General features: G+C 49.5%; 5 protein-coding genes across 5 annotated transcripts; 3 read left to right on the forward strand and 2 right to left on the reverse strand.

The window, feature by feature from the left end:
* Window positions 1–354: 354 nt before the first annotated feature.
* TRUGW13939_08041 (uncharacterized protein) lies at window positions 355–2,001 on the forward strand (the record flags this gene model as incomplete). Its single annotated transcript, XM_035491177.1, has 2 exons — window positions 355–662; window positions 756–2,001. The coding sequence occupies 2 exons, from the start codon at window positions 355–357 to the stop codon at window positions 1,999–2,001; spliced, it is 1,554 nt and encodes a 517-aa protein (XP_035347070.1).
* Window positions 2,002–3,642: 1,641 nt separating this feature from the next.
* On the forward strand, window positions 3,643–6,736 carry TRUGW13939_08042 (uncharacterized protein; the record flags this gene model as incomplete). The annotated part of the gene is made up of 6 exons (XM_035491178.1): window positions 3,643–3,731; window positions 3,783–4,063; window positions 4,114–4,267; window positions 4,325–4,974; window positions 5,031–5,742; window positions 6,385–6,736. Coding segments are annotated over 6 exons (2,238 nt in total), but the record flags the coding sequence as incomplete, so codon positions are not given.
* Window positions 6,737–6,928: 192 nt separating this feature from the next.
* TRUGW13939_08043 (uncharacterized protein) lies at window positions 6,929–8,846 on the reverse strand (the record flags this gene model as incomplete). Its single annotated transcript, XM_035491179.1, has 7 exons — window positions 6,929–7,272; window positions 7,336–7,509; window positions 7,574–7,929; window positions 7,990–8,115; window positions 8,165–8,249; window positions 8,327–8,474; window positions 8,547–8,846. Coding segments are annotated over 7 exons (1,533 nt in total), but the record flags the coding sequence as incomplete, so codon positions are not given.
* A 2,975-nt stretch (window positions 8,847–11,821) lies between these two features.
* Window positions 11,822–15,607, forward strand: TRUGW13939_08044 (uncharacterized protein; the record flags this gene model as incomplete). The annotated part of the gene is made up of 7 exons (XM_035491180.1): window positions 11,822–12,028; window positions 12,081–12,385; window positions 12,458–12,782; window positions 12,843–13,247; window positions 13,953–14,200; window positions 14,283–15,481; window positions 15,564–15,607. 7 exons carry the CDS (start codon window positions 11,822–11,824, stop codon window positions 15,605–15,607), a joined length of 2,733 nt encoding a protein of 910 aa, XP_035347073.1.
* Window positions 15,608–15,967: 360 nt separating this feature from the next.
* TRUGW13939_08045 (uncharacterized protein) lies at window positions 15,968–16,529 on the reverse strand (the record flags this gene model as incomplete). The annotated part of the gene is made up of 3 exons (XM_035491181.1): window positions 15,968–16,001; window positions 16,096–16,346; window positions 16,446–16,529. 3 exons carry the CDS (start codon window positions 16,527–16,529, stop codon window positions 15,968–15,970), a joined length of 369 nt encoding a protein of 122 aa, XP_035347074.1.
* Window positions 16,530–16,897: the final 368 nt, after the last annotated feature.

Genomic DNA, 16,897 nt, shown 5'->3' on the forward strand with positions numbered 1-16,897 from the left:
GATGTACCGTCTCAAAGCCGAGTGTCCAGACAAAGAACCAATCAACACAACGCCGACCCCGCTAAGTTTGTCGCGAGAAGAGCAGGAAGACCAGTCGAACAGGCCGTTTCTGCGTCTTTGATAGGTGAGAGCTTTGGAGTCGAGATGATTCCTTGGCTTCAAACGCCACTAATATCGGCCCGCGTCTCGTGGCGTGCTTCTTTTCTGCCGGCAGAATCCGGCGGTGAAGTGGGGTGCCCTCGATAATTATTAATCGGGAAGGCGGGGTCATGTATCGAAGGTTGTCTCGCCAATTCTCAGGTAACTCTCAAGGAAACGACAATTCTGCGTGTGTGAGATAGCTTGATTGTCAGAATGGCAGCGGCAGAGGCGGTACATGCTACTTATCCTCCTCGGTTAACCGCTGAGCAGGAGCAGTTTCTGGTTTCGACGATCAAGGACTGGACAATCCAAAATGGTCTGACTGTGAGACCGCCAGCGACATTTGTTTCTCAGGACGCAGTCTCTAAAGGCGTTCTCGGAACGAATGCACCAGTTACACTGTTTCCCAGCCCGTTTCCTCGGTCGTCATTTGAAGAAGCTAGAGCAGTGCAGAAAATATACAACAAGCTATATGCAGATATAACACGAGACGAGAAATGGCTGGGGGAGATTATTCAAGAGTAAGAATTCCCCCGGGGTTTTGAAAGATAGCTTTGCTAGTCACGAGAATTGAGCTCAAGACTTGTTCCTGCAGTAGTTGACCGTTGCCGTAGGCTCCTCGATGTTGACGACTTTGTCTCAGGTCTATGGAAAGTTCACGATGCCGTTAAAAAGGAAGGATATGTACAAGACTTGTCCTTGGGTCTATTCCGATCGGACTACATGGAACATACTCCAGCTGGCTCGGAGAACCCATCCCTGAAGCAGGTGGAATTCAACACAATCTCATCATCTTTCGGCGGACTGTCCTCGCGTGTGGCGGCCTTGCATTCAGAGCTGCTCTCATTCCCCCCTGGGCAACCCATTAATTATCCCTCACACCCATTACTTGACGGAAGAGTGCCTCCGAAGAACACGGCCGTTGAAACTTTGAGCGCAGGGTTAGCAGCAGCTCACAGTGCTTATGGTCCTTCCAAGAGCTCGCCTTCACTTCCTCTATGTATTATTTTCGTCGTCCAAGAAGGCGAGCGTAATATCTTTGACCAATTGGCGCTCTCATCAAGGCTATCGAACTTTCATAAGATTCCTGTCTTCCGATTAAATACAACAGACATCTTGGACTTGACATCGATTCCAGGCTCTAATTCTTCACGGCCTTTGATATACACCCCGCCTCATGCTCCGTCTACATCTTTTGAAGCAACAACGGTGTATTTACGAGGATTCTACGCGCCGACAGACTATACATCAGAACGGGACTGGGCCGCTCGGCTCCAGCTCGAGCGTTCTGCAGCCATTAAATGCCCTACGGTGCTCAATCAGCTCTCCGGCTGCAAGAAAATCCAGCAGGTCCTCGCAGATCCCAATCGGGAGGACCACCTTTCAAGATTTTTGTCTCCCGGGGATTCAGATACTGCCGACAAGCTTCGCCGGACCTTTGCCCCACAGTACGATCTCCACGAAAATGGGCGAGGCAGGGAGCTTGCTCTGAATGTGGAGACGGCGGCGTCCCACGTGCTCAAACCCCAGAGAGAAGGGGGCGGGAACAATATCTACAAGACAGCCATACCGGGCTTTCTCCGGTCTATCCCCGAAAAGGACTGGAAAAGTTGGGTTCTGATGGAGCTGATCCAGCCCCCGAGTGAAGCCAAGAATGTGGCTCTTCGCAGTGATGGGGCGGTTATTAGTGGAAATGTTGTCAGTGAATTGGGCATTTTTGGCACTATATTGTGGTCGTCGGATGGCCGAATCCTTCACAATGAAGAAGGCGGGTGGTTGATGCGGACGAAGGCTAAGGAAAGCGACGAGGGCGGGGTGGCAGCTGGGTTTTCTTCTCTAGACAGTGTTATTCTTTATTAGATCGTCCTTGAATGTGATACAGCTTTAGGTGCTTTGGAGTATTTAGTATGTATATATGATGAGTCTGTTCAATTCCATATAAGATAGGAGTTTCAATTCTGTATGTGGTGTTGGCAGAAAATCTACAGCTTCAAAATTCACCAAGTGGAAAGGAACTAAATATTGATATTGAAAGCTATTACTATTTTAAGAGTCAATACGTGTACGAGAAGTGAATTATCAGAGTACAAAGAAAACTTTTTTCCTAGTGGGGCATTAAAAAACAAACGTTTCACAAACTTGCCCCAGCTATTTCCTGTTTGTGTGAAAATTAATACCCTAATATGGACTAGCTCTATGGCGGTGACAGGCCAGGAAACCCCTGTCGTCAAATGTTCTTTTGGTCTCCCATTGGCAGAAGCTTAAGTTGCCCTAATCATGTTTTTTATATGGATTGTAGTATACTAACCTAACTTTTTCTTACAGTATCTAGGTATAGTACATGCTAACCCGTCTTCTGGGTAACATTTCTTCGTTTATTACACCGGTATTTAAGATTTAAAAGTAGAAGGTGTGCTGCTTCGGGAGGTTACAGAAAATGCTTGACCGGTGAGCGGCTACCCGGCGAAGGTCTAATTATTTTGACTCTTCAAGTCCAGGCCAACACCGAATGTCACTGTTACGTACCGAAAACGAATGGCATTGGTTTATGCCTGCCTCTCAACAAGAGTTTCCTGTGTCGGTTGTTGAAAGTGGCCGCGGAGACCCCAGGCTCCACCGCGGTGAGTGTTTATAACGTCGAGACTTGACTTGATCCACATCAGATGGGGCACATTGGTCCCTGAAATGAGGGTCGTTTCTCCAGGTCTTCATTGCGGAGATGCTTGGTCCGAATTACGGAGCAATAACCTTAACAATAGCCACCGGTTTCCAAGTGATTGTCGACCACCACAGATGTACTGAGGATACACCAGTCCTGGAAGCCGTGTCACATAGCTTAGGAAGATACTATAGAGAGATAGCCTCGTGGTAACGTCGGAGGAGAAGATGGTTGCACAGTATTGCATTTGTATATCAATGTATATCAATTCAAGCGAGCGGTTTCCGGGGTATCAATTGATAGCGGTTGGGTTTTCAGCCTCCTTTTTTGGTTTGGTTTGTTTTGTAATCTGCCCTGAATGGAAGCCAGTATTGATTCCCACTAAAGAGGTACTTGTCGTAGCATAGAGAAGTGGGTCGGTCAGAACGTCTCTGGGGGTAGACAGGCCCCATCCAGAGTGGGCTTGTTTGAAGCTTTCTTTGTCTGTTTGTGAGCTGCAAATATTGTGCAGTCACGCGACTGAATGTGTGCTCTTTCCTGTTTGGGAACTGTCGTGAGTGCAGCCTCCGCCCCACCTCCTTCCCTATATCACTCTGGCAACTGCCCTGTGAATTCTCCCTCCTCCGCTATCACTGTGTGGTCTTCTCTGCTTTCTCATCAAGGCTATCTTTGTTATCCATCCTCATCGTCTATCACTATCATCTATCCTTATTACTTATCATTAACATCTATCTTTATCATCATCCTTAGAGCCTAGCTCACTGCTTGGTTCAAATGGAGCGTGAACAGCAAGTTACCTGTGAATCCATCTCACACCTGATTTTCACTGACCAATTCTTAGTTGGCACGAAACTCCAGCTGGGGGTCATGGTCCCATATCCATGACAACCAAGGAGCTCGCCCGCGGCCGCGGCGAGAATCTTACTGGCGAGTAAGTAGCCCATAAACCACACTAGCAAAAGGTCAGCCATAACTCATACAGGATCAAAAACCCCCTCGTGGGAATCTCCAAGACTCAGCTAATGGCTGACGTCGAGGACTTTGCCCACGAGCACCAGCTGACAGAAATCCTGCCTCTCCTGAAAAAGGGAGCTTTGGTCGCTCAGAGCCCCAAGGAGTTTGAAAGCATTCAGGAACTGGACGAGAGCGAACGTCAGGCTCTGCGGATGGAGATTACTGGTCGCTGGAAGCACCCGTTCATTCTCTACTACACGATCATTCTCAATTCCATTGCTGCTGCCGTGCAAGGATGGGACCAGACTGGTAAGTGATATGTCACGGACACTTTGGATTCTTCTTGCTTACAATCTCAGGATCCAATGGCGCCAATCTGAGCTTCCAGGACGAACTTGGGATCCCCGATACCAAGGGCGGCCCTTGTGACAAACTCGGCCCTGGCGTTTGCGATAGGAACCTCTGGATTGTTGGACTCGTTAATTCTGCACCATACATTGCTGTTTGGTTGTTGTAAGTTTTAGACTTCCCTTGTGTTGTTTCTCGTACACTAAATTTTCATCTTGTTAGTTCCTCCTGGATTTCGGACCCCTTGAATCACTGGCTTGGTCGTCGCAGCGTTATCTTCATCGGCGCCATTTTCAGTCTCTTGGCTCCCATTGGGTCTGGCACTGTTCAGACCTGGACCCAGCTGATCGCTTGCCGTTGCTTACTTGGGGTCGGGATGGGACTTAAGGAAGTCACGGTTCCTGTGTACTCCGCTGAGAATGCCCCTACCAAGATCCGTGGCGCTCTTGTGATGTCCTGGCAAATGTGGACTGCTTTCGGGATTTTCTTGGGTTACAGCGCAAACCTTGCCGTTGTCAATACAGGAAGTATTACATGGCGTCTGCAATTGGGTTCGGCCTTCATTCCTGCAGTCCCTCTCGTGTTTGGCATCTGGTTCTGCCCGGAGTCTCCTAGATGGCTCATGACAAAGAAGAAACACGGCCAAGCCTACCAGTCCCTGCTGCGTTTGAGGAACACTCCGCTTCAGGCCGCGCGCGACCTTTACTACATCCATGCCCAGCTGGTTCAAGAGGATGTTTTGTTGGAAGAAGCAGGGCTCCTCAAGTCTGCCAACTTTGTAACTCGGTTTATTGAGCTTGCGACTATTCCTCGAAACCGCCGTGCTGCTCAGGCGTCTGGTATTGTGATGATTGCTCAACAAATGTGTGGCAGTAAGTGATTTACCAGTGTTGTCCTATTATACATTGCTGACGTATACTCTTTTCAGTTAATATTATTTCCTTTTACTCTTCAACGATCTTCTCTCAGGCCGGTGCTAGCAATGTCGGTGCTCTTCTTGCCTCTTGGGGATTCGGCCTTATCAACTTCTTGTTCGCATTTCCAGCTATCAAGACGATTGATACGTTCGGTCGGCGGGGTCTTTTGCTGTTCACCTTTCCCAACATGTGCTGGACCTTGCTAGTTGCTGGTTTTTGTTTCTGGATCCCCAAAGAGAGCGATGCTCATTTGGCCTTGATTGCCCTGTTCATCTACTTTTTCGCCATGTTTTACTCTGCTGGCGAAGGCCCTGTCCCTTTTACCTATTCTGCCGAGGTTTTCCCTCTATCTCACCGCGAGGTCGGCATGGCATGGGCTGTTGCAACCAACAACTTCTGGTCTTCGATTCTCTCCCTGACTTTTCCTTACATTCTCGACGCGTTCAGACCCCAGGGCGCATTCGGTTTTTACGCAGCTTTGAATCTTGTCGCATTTGTCTTGATTTTCTTGTTTGTGCCCGAGACCAAGCAGCGTTCGCTCGAAGAGCTGGATTATGTGTTTGCCATGACCACCCGCCGCCACGCCGGTTACCAGTTGTTTGAGGTACTTCCCTGGTGGGTTAAGCGATACATTTTTGGACTCAAGCACGGCGAGTGTCCGGAGCTCTACAAGACTGAGTCGAGCCTTGCTATGCGCGATTTTTCGGCTGGCAGAGAGCGTGTGTAGCCTCAAAAACATAGCCTCAAAAACACCACGACGACTTAATCGTACATTCTACGGAATGTTTTTTTTTTCGGCAAGCTCGTTCTTGCATCCATCCGTCGTTTTTTCAGGTTATTTTCGAGTGATGACGCTGCAAGTCTTATTTCTGAGTGACTTCCCGTATTGAGGACAATGTATGTTCTAGAGCAAGAATAGCATCAATGAATAATTTGAGTCTTGATCTTTACTTTACGTCGTAGTTCAACTGTTATTGGCCCGCGCTATGACGCAGGCGCCGGCGAGACTAGTGCAAACCCTAAAATTTATTTCGACATCAACCATCACCAATGATAATAATTTTCCCCGCGTCGACGATGATGAAATAAATACTCACGGTAAACCAAGACACGGCCCTTTCGAGAGTTGTATTTTATTAATTTAAATGTATAAGATAAACACGCCCTTCCAGCAGCAGCAGGAGCAGTTTTCACAAACACAAAATCATGGCAACCTCGCTACTCCCCCAGCAAGACTTTACAAACCGGCGCATCACATGCCGAAATCCGCAGTGGACATATCTCAAACTTGAACTGTACTTTCCTCCATTCATCTTTTAACTTGCAAAAGGGGGTTTAAAAAAAAAAAAGGTCTAACGAATACAGAATAACACACCCGATCCTTCTCCAAAACGCGCAAAAAGAAAACCTCGACGCGCTCACAGCACGCACATACCTTGGTTCCGCACTATCCCAATTTTTGGGCGTGCTGGGCACGGCGATTGCACTCGACATACTCAAAATAGAGACTACGTCGTCGTCGTCGTCACGGTCTCGCCAGTTTTTGTGGATTCGTGTTCCGCGCGACGACGCGGCTGGTGTGGTTGCGGCGTTGAGTTCGTGGGTTGGGCAGACTAGTACTGCTACTGAGGAATCGGTTGCGTGGAGGGTTTGTGCAAAAGGCAATTTTTTGGGGGCGGTTGTGCATGGATCTGGGGGGGGTGTTTTTGATGGGTAGTAGTATTTAATAATTAATAGATCAGTAATAATAAAAAGAAGAATTGTACAAGTCAATTTCGTCGTTATGTTGTATATGCTATGTAGATTTAAAAAAAAAAAAAAAAACAACGCCGTCTCTGCTGTACTCAATTTTTTTTTTGTAAAACGCCCCCGGCCCAAAAACACCCTCCGGAATCAATCACGCACTCACTGGCGATTCCGTAAACTCCATTGCTACATTCTTCTCCTCCTCAAGGACTCCCCGCGACTGCGGCTTTTGCACAATAACTTTCGACCGCAACGCCGCCCGAATCTCTGACACGCTGCGATTCATCCACTTATCATACCCATCGGGACTCAAGGGGTACAGCACTAGGTTCTCGCTACTCCGCGTGATGCGCTCCATCTTGGCCGGTGGGGTGGCAGTGATAATATCGATTTCGCTGGCGAGTTGCTTGCAGTACGAGTCGAGGGGGAGGTCGTTGACGTCGTCGCCAAATGGGTTTTCGAGTTCGCGGCCAATAGCGACGAAGCTGAGGATGATGTATGCAGCGACTGGAATGTGTTAGTTTTATTTCTTTTTTTCATTTTATTGTCGTAAAATGATGCAAGACATACCGACGGATCCTGGAATGGCGAGCCACTTGAGGTCCCCGACTAGCTGGAATGGAAGAACCAGCACGTAAATCCAGGCGATTTGGGAAATGGCAATGCTGTATGCTTCTGGCAGGGGAGTGTCGCGCACTCGCTCGGCGCCACTGAGACACTCATTCAGCGTGGCTACTGCGGTGACTATATATCTCGTTAGGTCCGGTTTTTTTTTTTTTTTTTTTTTTTAAAAAATAAGGGAACGTACTGAGCTGTCCCTCATACGTCGCCGACGGAAACAATCCCTGAACAGTACAATGATTGACATAAGTCGACAAATGATTCAAAATCTCAATCGGCAAATGGCCCAGCGGCTTTTTCGCACGCTTAAGCAGTTTGCGCGGGTTGGACTCGGCAAACGAGACACCAAGATACTCGCCCGCGGCCTTCCAGGGCGTCTTGTTCACTGTTTTGATCAGATCGGGGTCGTCGACGTGTGCGTCGCGCGCGAATGTTTCGAGATGGCCGACCAGGCCTATTAGGTCCTGGTACGCAACTGCTGGCTCGAAGCGGAGGTTGTGTTTGACGGCGACGGCAAAGGCTTGGAGGAGGTTCAAAGCAGTTCTTGAAAAAATCCAGTTAGCATGTCATCATTATAAACGACTAAGAAAGAGATAGGTGTACAGTTTGCTGAGAAGGTCGTCCTTGGCGAGCTCGCCTTCTCGTTCGCGGACGTGTAGCCATATGAGACGTGCAATATTTCGCGATGTTTGAATTAATTGTGTCCAGTATTTGCGGCCGTCACCATATCTATTATTGTCAGTCTTGATATATATTAAAGGGGAGAGGAAAAAAGTACCGTTCGTAGGCAGTGGAGCTTCGAAACGACAAAGCCAAACCAACGACGAAACCGAGGACGGTGAGAAGGATGCTCGACACCTTGACTGGGCGGTGTTAGTTATTTCGTTTCTTCCTTTTTGAAGATCCGGGAATTAAAAAAAAAAAAAAAATATGAGCTTACGAGGATGCACGATGATCGAAATGCAGGTGATGGCAGTCGACCAGCCGCCGACAAAGACCAGAGGCAGAATCAAACGCGGCAAGATACTGCCGTGTATGCGCAAAAAGGTCGGCCATTTCGTGTGTCTACTGAGATCGCGGGGACCGACCTGATAAAATCAGCTTTATCCTTCGCAAACACAAGTCTCAAAACACAGGCGGAGAGAGGAGAGACGACGTACAAAGTAATGGTTCAGATCCACGGAAATATCGTCCAGCGGAGTCATAAAACTCCTATGCGAGTCGTGGAAATCGGTCAGCGAGATGGGCCGCGACGAAGTCGGCTGCGGCGAGTCCTGCTTTCGGCGATGGCCATTGTGTATGTTGGCTGGCTGCTGCTGGTGGTGGTGGTTGTCGAATGCATCGTGGCCGTGGCTATGCACGTGAGCCTGTACTGGCGCTGGGCCATCGCTAGTCGCTGCAGCACTCGCTGCAGCGCCGGCACCAGAATCGCCGCCGGTGGGTACTGCTCCTCCGTCCATGGTGTGAGATTAATGGCAATAACCAAGTCGATGTGTATGGCAGTCCAGAATAAAGGACAGACGGTCGAAAAGGTAGACAGAAGAAAAACGGGTCTAAAACAGAGAAAGAGCGAGCGACTTCTTTATATAAACACGGGCCAAGGAGTGTGTGGAGGGTGGAAAAAAACGCATATCCGGCCTAACCGTCCATCAGCCTCGTTTTTTTCCCTTCTGGAGGCCCTGCGAAGGATCAATAATCAGCATTCAGGAGAACAAGTGACAAAAACTGACGACGCAGGCGGTCGATCGTGCAGCGGGCCGTTTTTTTGGTGGTCAGGGCTGAGTGCGTTGTATTCGACAGGCCAATCGCTTCTGCATCTGGACGATAAAAATAGCCGTTTTAAATGTCCGTTACACGTTTCGGCCGTCAGTTTCAGGATTGGCCAATCAGATAGTGCCAAGCCGTATAGGGGGCGGGTACAGCCGTACCCGAAACCGTATTGATACGCTTAAGCCGCGAGTCTAGACCGATCCTTTTTTTTCCTTCTCTTTCTGTTCTTTTCAGATGACATTGCAATGTTTTGGTGGTTTTTGGACGTGGTTTATTGTGGATGGTAGATTATATGTTCAAAGACTATCCTCCTTCATGCAGTGTTAGCAATACTGTGCCATGCGTGTGCCACATCGCTCAGTCCTGCAAGGATTCGGCCTACTGTTTCAGCTGCGCGGGTGCTCCACACCTGACAACACACCCTGTCGCATATACGGAAATACGTATGCAGTATTACCATTATGCAGCTGCACATCGTATTTAATGATTATTATTAGTTAATGCCCGAAATCCCCCCTTGACCACATACGGAAGTCCATCAGCAAAAAAGGTTCTAGAAACCTTCCGAAGTCTAAATACAGAGTACTACATCCAGCTGAATACAAGAATAATAAGGTTGATTGTTGAGGCTGACAGTGCACCTAAATAAATAGTTCTGAGCAATACTAGCTGACGTATTCGCCACTACACTCGTGGCCCTGACTGACCGACCCTGGATGTGTACTACGTACGTTCAAGGTTTCGCTTTAGCCCCCGGTGCGGCCCGTCTACTGTCACGACTCAGCCTGAGCTGTGTAGTACTAGTATGACTCATGAGCGCATGAATAGCGACATGACAGCATTATTTTGAAGAACATGCACCAGTCTATATATAGAGAAGTGTATCCTGCATGAGATGTGGACTATCCGCATCTTTATTATGACCCAATGTGATGTGTTTGTTTTTGCACTTTGGCCCTTACATGCCAAGTAACTCGGCTCGTTCAAATATATTTACCGACTGGTTTACCTGTCCGAGGCTTCACATGGAGGAGACATTACATGGTAATGTGTCTGTCCAGAACCAAATATTAACACTTCAATGTTGGAACCGGAACAAGAACCTGCTCCAGCAGAACCCAAGAACGAAAAACTATAATTATTAGCTGTTAAGCACAGCCAAACTCTCGATCCGGTCAAGACGGGTTTAGTTTCCGCGATTTATCATACTCTATACGCAGATCAAGAATCATTAATTGTGAAAAATTAGGTTCTTGATCGTGTCATGGGAGTCCCGGCAAGCAACTGCCGAGACCCCGCTAATTGCCTAATCCGGCGCATTCACGATCAACACCAACCAAAAAAATAATCCACCTGGAGTCTGGAGAAATGGAGTTTGAGTTTATGAGCAGTGTCCCAGGCTTTGTTTGACTCAAAAACTGGGCATTGCACTGAATATACAAAGTTTAGCACATGTTGATCTCGGTTCCGAGGGATTGGGTCTCCCCTGGCTGGTTCTGGCGAGAATTACCGAGTACATGCCCCAATGGTCGAAAGGTTCTTTCGACCAGAGTGATAAACCTATTAAATACGTACTCTCCAGAACTCGTCCAGGATAGGCCCTGCTCACTGGGCTGATCTGCAAAGCGAGCTGATGTTGCCTGCCAATGAGAAACCATCCACGTCTAGTTGACGATAGTCGGTCGATCTAGCCTGGTCCCAATCAATGGCCATAACCACTGATCAGCCTGATCAACCTAGTAATAATCAACCTGAACCAGCCCAACATTATTATTCAATAATTCGAGCAACTCAACTTGCGGGTGGCACATGCATTTTTTTATAGGCGGACCCCAGACATCCGCGTGTCTGAGAAGAAAGTTTTTGATTAACCGGGCCATGCGATATCGACCGGGGGACATGCATGTGATGGCCGACATTAATTTCGCCTTATTTCACCGCAGGCAATTCACTAGTCCCGTGATAGCGCGAGCCCTACACTGGACATTGATTAAATAGACAAGGGGATGTCGGCATTGCTAACCGATTCGGCTAGTCTCGCATCCGTGCACGGCGGACCCACCTGACCCGGAAAAACCGACGGCGGATTTCTTCAGGGCCGCACGGTGATTGGCTGCAACACCGGGGATTCAGAGCTGAATCCCTGCCAGGCACGCGCGCATCCACCAATCAGCTCCCAGGGAAATACGGCAAAATTCTGGCAAGCCCTAACCCTGCACCGAACTGGGTTTCGTTCTCCATCTGAACCAGTGGAACCGTCTCCACGTTTCAGCGGCTCAGCCTATGAGAGTGCATGGCCACCCATCTTCTTACGTGCTCCTGTCCCAAAATGGAAGTTTCGTCTTGAGGGGAAAACTCCCGGGTCCACCCGGTGATGCCAGAACAGGAAGCCTGTTGATCCTGGGCGATTCTCGATCGATCGATGGAAGGAGAGGCGCGCGCGCCCCTGCAAAAAATTTGTCTCTTCTTCGCCTGCTCATACCCCGTACGGAGACGAGCAGATTAAATATGGCGCTCTCGCCCACTATCACCCCCCCCTGGTGCAAACACAGCGTCTTCATCAACACCACATTAGAGATGCCTGCCCGTCACCTGTAACCTTCCGAATAATCGCCATTGTGCTGGAACGACTCTTCTCTCGGAACACGCTACCTCGGCTGCTACCATGGCCGATTTGATGCCCCCCGCCAGTGTCATGGCGACATGGCCAACTCCCAATTATGTCGACCCGGTCACGCGAGGCTCTGGTCTGCTGGTGGCCAACGCTCTGCTCTCGTCCGTTTCGTTTATTGTGACCTCGCTGCGCCTGTACACAAGAGTGTGGATTACTGCGACCCCGGGCTTGGACGATGTCTTTGCCATTTTGGCTTTTGTAAGAGGATCTCTAGATCCTACTATATTTGCGTGCCACTGACTCGATATAGCTGGCCGCCGTCGCCATGAGCACCGTGTCTTCCCTGGCCGATGCCCGATATGGCTGGGACCGACATATCTGGGATGTTCCGCTGACATGGATGCCCAGCTCGCTCAAGTGCCGCATGCTGTTCCAAATCACCTTTTCGCTGGCGTCCACCCTGACCAAGATCTCGCTGTTGTGGTTCTGTCGTCGAATCTTGGGCAATGGCATTAGCGGGCCCTTTCGAGGCCTGAACTACAGCTTGATCGCGTCAATGCTGTTTTTGGGGACATTGTCGCTGGCTTTTATCTTTGTCACCTTTTTGAATTGCATGTACGTTCCAATTCTTCCACACCCCCCCCACCCCCCCCCGGGACGACTTTTTTTAATTGACAAGAACGATAGCCCTATTAAAGCGTCATTCGACTTGGCTCCAGATTACCCACACCACTGTCTGGATGGCAACAAACTGGTCTTTGCGGCGAGCATGATTAATTTGTTTACGGATCTTTTGACTACTGTTGTGCCAATGCCATTGATATGGAGACTCAAACTTCCCCGTCGACAACGGCTTGTGGTGATTGCCATTTTCGGACTGGGCATCACGGTTGATATTGTCGGCTCGGTTCGGACGTACTATGTCTGGCAAGACGCAGTCGGCACCTGGGACTCGACATGGTACGCATGGCTGGTTGGCATGACTGGGGCTGTGGAGATTCACGTTGGGATTGTAAGTTTTTTCTCTCTCTTTCTTTCTTGCCATTATCATACTAATATATATCAACAACAGTTATGTGCATCCGTCCCCGCTCTCCGCCCTCTTCTCAAGACCATCTGGCCCCGTTTCCTCTCAACAGGCAAAGGCACATCATACGGCCAAAGCGGGCCCTCACGAAAAACCTGGATCTCCGGATCGCGATCACAGCATTCACACGTGCACGTCATGTCCAAAACGGGCGACGGCGACGGCGGCCCCTACGACCATCTATCGTCGAGCCAAGGTAGATCCCTTGGAATTGTGCGCACCGTCGAGCTGGAGACCTTTGTCGAGCAAAAGAAAGACACGGTTCGGCGGCCTCATACGGGGGGCCGTATCTCGGACGAGCTGGCCTCGATTGATGGGCATGGCTCGTCGAGTCGGTCGACTAGTATCAGGGGCTTTGAGTCGGAAGGTGAAACGCCGTTTCGACATGCGGTATGATATTATATTGTACATTTTTTTTTCTCTCTCTAGTTTTTTAGTAAGGTGTCGGTGGAAAAGTCTGAATCTTTTTTTCTTTTCGAATATATGTATAAATTCAATCAATTTGGTCAAATGTGATAGATACTATACTGCATACAGCTGGCGATAAGCTTATCGCCAATCAGTGGCCGATAAGGCCGCATGCAGGTTCATGGACATGGAGATTCACCTGGCCAGCAATCATGCCAGAGAACATTGAACGTGCTGATTAAAACTGGCTTCTTTCTGCACAGCATTTCTTTTTCTCCTCATCTGACTCAACTACTCAATGGCACGTCGGACTGCGCATCCCATCAGAAGGGCAGCTTACACATACTTGTTCCAGCATAGCGCGCCTCACCTTTTGGCCGCCGCTATTGGCTGAAATCGCCGACCGGCGTCACTATCGCGGGGCAAGCTCCGCGGCGCCTTGGTTATCGACGAGACCTATAAATGTTCAAGCATTTCCTCTCTGATCTGTGCCTCTCTGGTTTTTTTTAAACTCTGAATTGATTCTACTTTCTGGCTTGTTCGACCTGTACAATTGAGGTTGAGTTTTGGGTGAGTAACTGACAGACTGAGTGAGGCCCTAGCTAGCTACTTAGCTACCTAGCTACATCCCTAGCTCTAGCTACCAACTGCTGTCGTCGTGTCTGTCCAACTGACTGACAGCATCAGAAAATGACTTTTGCCCTTCGATCGAGCCTCAAGATCAGGCCTGCCTGCTTCAATGGCGCCCGCTCCTTCAGCGCTGCGTCCGTCCGCCGTGCAGCGCAGCCCTTCTTTGCCAACGAGCCCACGGCCCCTTCGGTGCAGACCGCGATCCCGGGCCCCAAGAACACGGCCGCTGCCCAGGAGCTCGATGAGGTCTTTGACGTGCGCAGCTTGAACTTGCTGGCTGACTATTCCAAGTCGGTTGGAAACTAGTATGTCCCCTTTTCTCTTTTTATAAGCGCATGGCCTTGGTAGAAGAGGAAAAAGGTAGCTGACCCCCCTCCTACTTACTAGTCTTGTCGACCTCGACGGCAACGTGCTGCTCGACGTGTATGCCCAGATTGCGTCTATCCCCGTGGGCTACAACAATGCCCATCTGGCTGCGGCGGTCAACACCCCGGAAATGGTGCGCGCCCTGATCGACCGCCCTGCGCTGGGAAACTTCCCTTCTGCAGACTGGTCCAGCATTCTCAAGACCGGTCTTCTCCGGGCTGCGCCCAAGGGCCTCAACCAGGTGTTTACCGCGCTGGCCGGGTCTGATGCGAACGAGACCGCCTACAAGGCCGCGTTCATGTACCGTCGCCAGCAGGAACGTGGTGGTGCTGGCGTGGAGTTTTCCGAGGCCGAGACTTCGTCTGCCATGCTGAACCAGAGCCCTGGATCGCCTCACATGTCCATCATGTCGTTCAAGTCGGCCTTCCACGGCCGTCTCTTTGGCAGCTTGTCGACCACTCGCAGCAAACCCATCCACAAACTCGATATCCCGGCCTTTGACTGGCCCCAAGCGCCCTTCCCGGCCCTCAAATACCCGCTGGAAGAACACGTCCAAGAAAACGCAGCAGAAGAGAAACGCTGCCTTGCAGAAACCGAACGCATCATCAAGGAATTCCACAACCCCGTCGCCGCCGTGGTCGTCGAGCCCATTCAGTCCGAAGGTGGCGACAACCACGCCTCCCCGGCCTTCTTCCAGGGCCTGCGCGACATCACTGCGCGCAACAATGTGCTTTTCATTGTCGACGAAGTGCAAACAGGTGTTGGCGCCACGGGCAAATTCTGGGCCCACGACCACTGGAACCTGCAATCTCCTCCGGACCTGGTTACCTTCTCCAAAAAGGCTCAAACCGCTGGTTACTACTACGGCAACCCTGCCCTGCGACCCAACAAACCTTACCGCCAATTCAACACCTGGATGGGCGACCCAGCCCGCGCGATCCTGTTCCGTGCCATATTGGAAGAAATCGAGAGCAAGAACCTTGTTGAAAACACTGCGGCGACGGGTGACTACCTCTACAAGGGCCTTGAAAGCCTTGCCCAAAAGTACCCTCAAGCAATCCAGAACCTGCGCGGCAAAGGCCAGGGAACTTTTATTGCCTGGGACTCGCCTAACCGCGATGCGTTCCTGGGCAAGGCCAAATCTGTCGGTGTCAACATTGGTGGAAGCGGTGCTAGCGCTGTTCGTCTACGACCGATGTTGATTTTCCAGAAGCACCACGGTATGTTTCCCACCCCCCCCCCTTTCCCCTTCTACCTTATCAATTGATGATATGATCATTGCTGACATATACTACTTACTAGCTGATATCCTTCTCGAGAAAATCGAGACCCTGATCAAAGCGTAACTGGGCTGGTTTGTTTTTTTGTTGACTACGAAATCATGCGGGTTTTTAAGGTAATGGCGTTTTGACATTTTGTTTTGTAGTAATGGAATATAGTAACATCTGGAGGTTAATAATTGCCCTGTTGAAACAAATGTCATATGACTATTTCAAGTTTCCAATATGTCTTACACTACGTTCTATATATGTTCATAATTGTAGTTGTAGAAGAGGTATCACATTCATGTTTTGTACGCTGATCCAACGCCATTCCCAAACACCAAACCGAGACAATGCAGGCCATAGCAAAAAAAAGAGGCCAGATAATAAACAAGGAAGTTCGCTTTTCGAGTATATATCAAATCTAGCTGTTCCTGCGGCCTATCACGACTCCTCTTCATTTGCACTTCCATCGCGCCTAGACACACACACACACACACACATGAATTATCAGCACTCTGTCCCTCTTTCCAAGAGAAGAAGAAGACAAAAAAAAAAAAAAAAAAACTCACGGAATGTATTTAATCCCAGCATCCTCCAACGACGCCACCGTCTCCGTCGGCAATGTGCCCGTCACTTTGATCGCATACGTCCCCGGCACATACCCATCCAGTCGCTGCCAGCGCGCGACCCAGCTCTGGCGCTCGTCGACAATGGAAATCAGCCCTTCAAAGACTTGCGACGTGCATTCTTGGATGGCGTCGTTGTTGCCGCGGAGTTGTAGGACGTGGTCGCAGTTGGGGCAGCCTTCGTGGTTGAATTTCTGTAAGACATTTGAGTCAGAGGAGAAGAGAATATAGGAGAAGAGAATATAGGAGAAGAGAATATAGGAGAAGAGAGGATGGGGAGAAAGGGAACGTACGCTTTGAGGCATCACGACAGAGCAGACCATGCACGCGCGAAGAGTGCGCATTAGGCCCGAGGGCACGGTGAAGGAGGAGGTCATGTCTGGCGCGGAAAAAGAAATATTAAAAGAGAGAAAGAAAAAGAAAAGAAAAACAAAAATAGTCGTGGTACTCCGTATATAGACTACTCTGGCCAGGTAAAGGCGAGTGAGCGAGTAAGTGAGTTGTGAAGAGAGAGAGAGAGAGACAGAGAGAGAGAGCCGACTGTTCTGGAAGAAGCACAAGCTCAAAGAACCAAGGCCGAGCGAATCAGATTGGAAATCGCCCGTTTGCTCCGCCGGAAGGGAAAAAAAATTCCATCCACGAGCGCAAACTGATTAATTATCTACTTACTCTCTCGAGGCATCTTTTATTCAAAATTTTGGATTGATCACGTCTGAGTCGCCAGGTTGGGCTCGGAGGTTTTTGT

This window comes from Talaromyces rugulosus, chromosome IV (assembly GCF_013368755.1).
Source record: "Talaromyces rugulosus chromosome IV, complete sequence".
Lineage (NCBI taxonomy): Eukaryota > Fungi > Ascomycota > Eurotiomycetes > Eurotiales > Trichocomaceae > Talaromyces > Talaromyces rugulosus.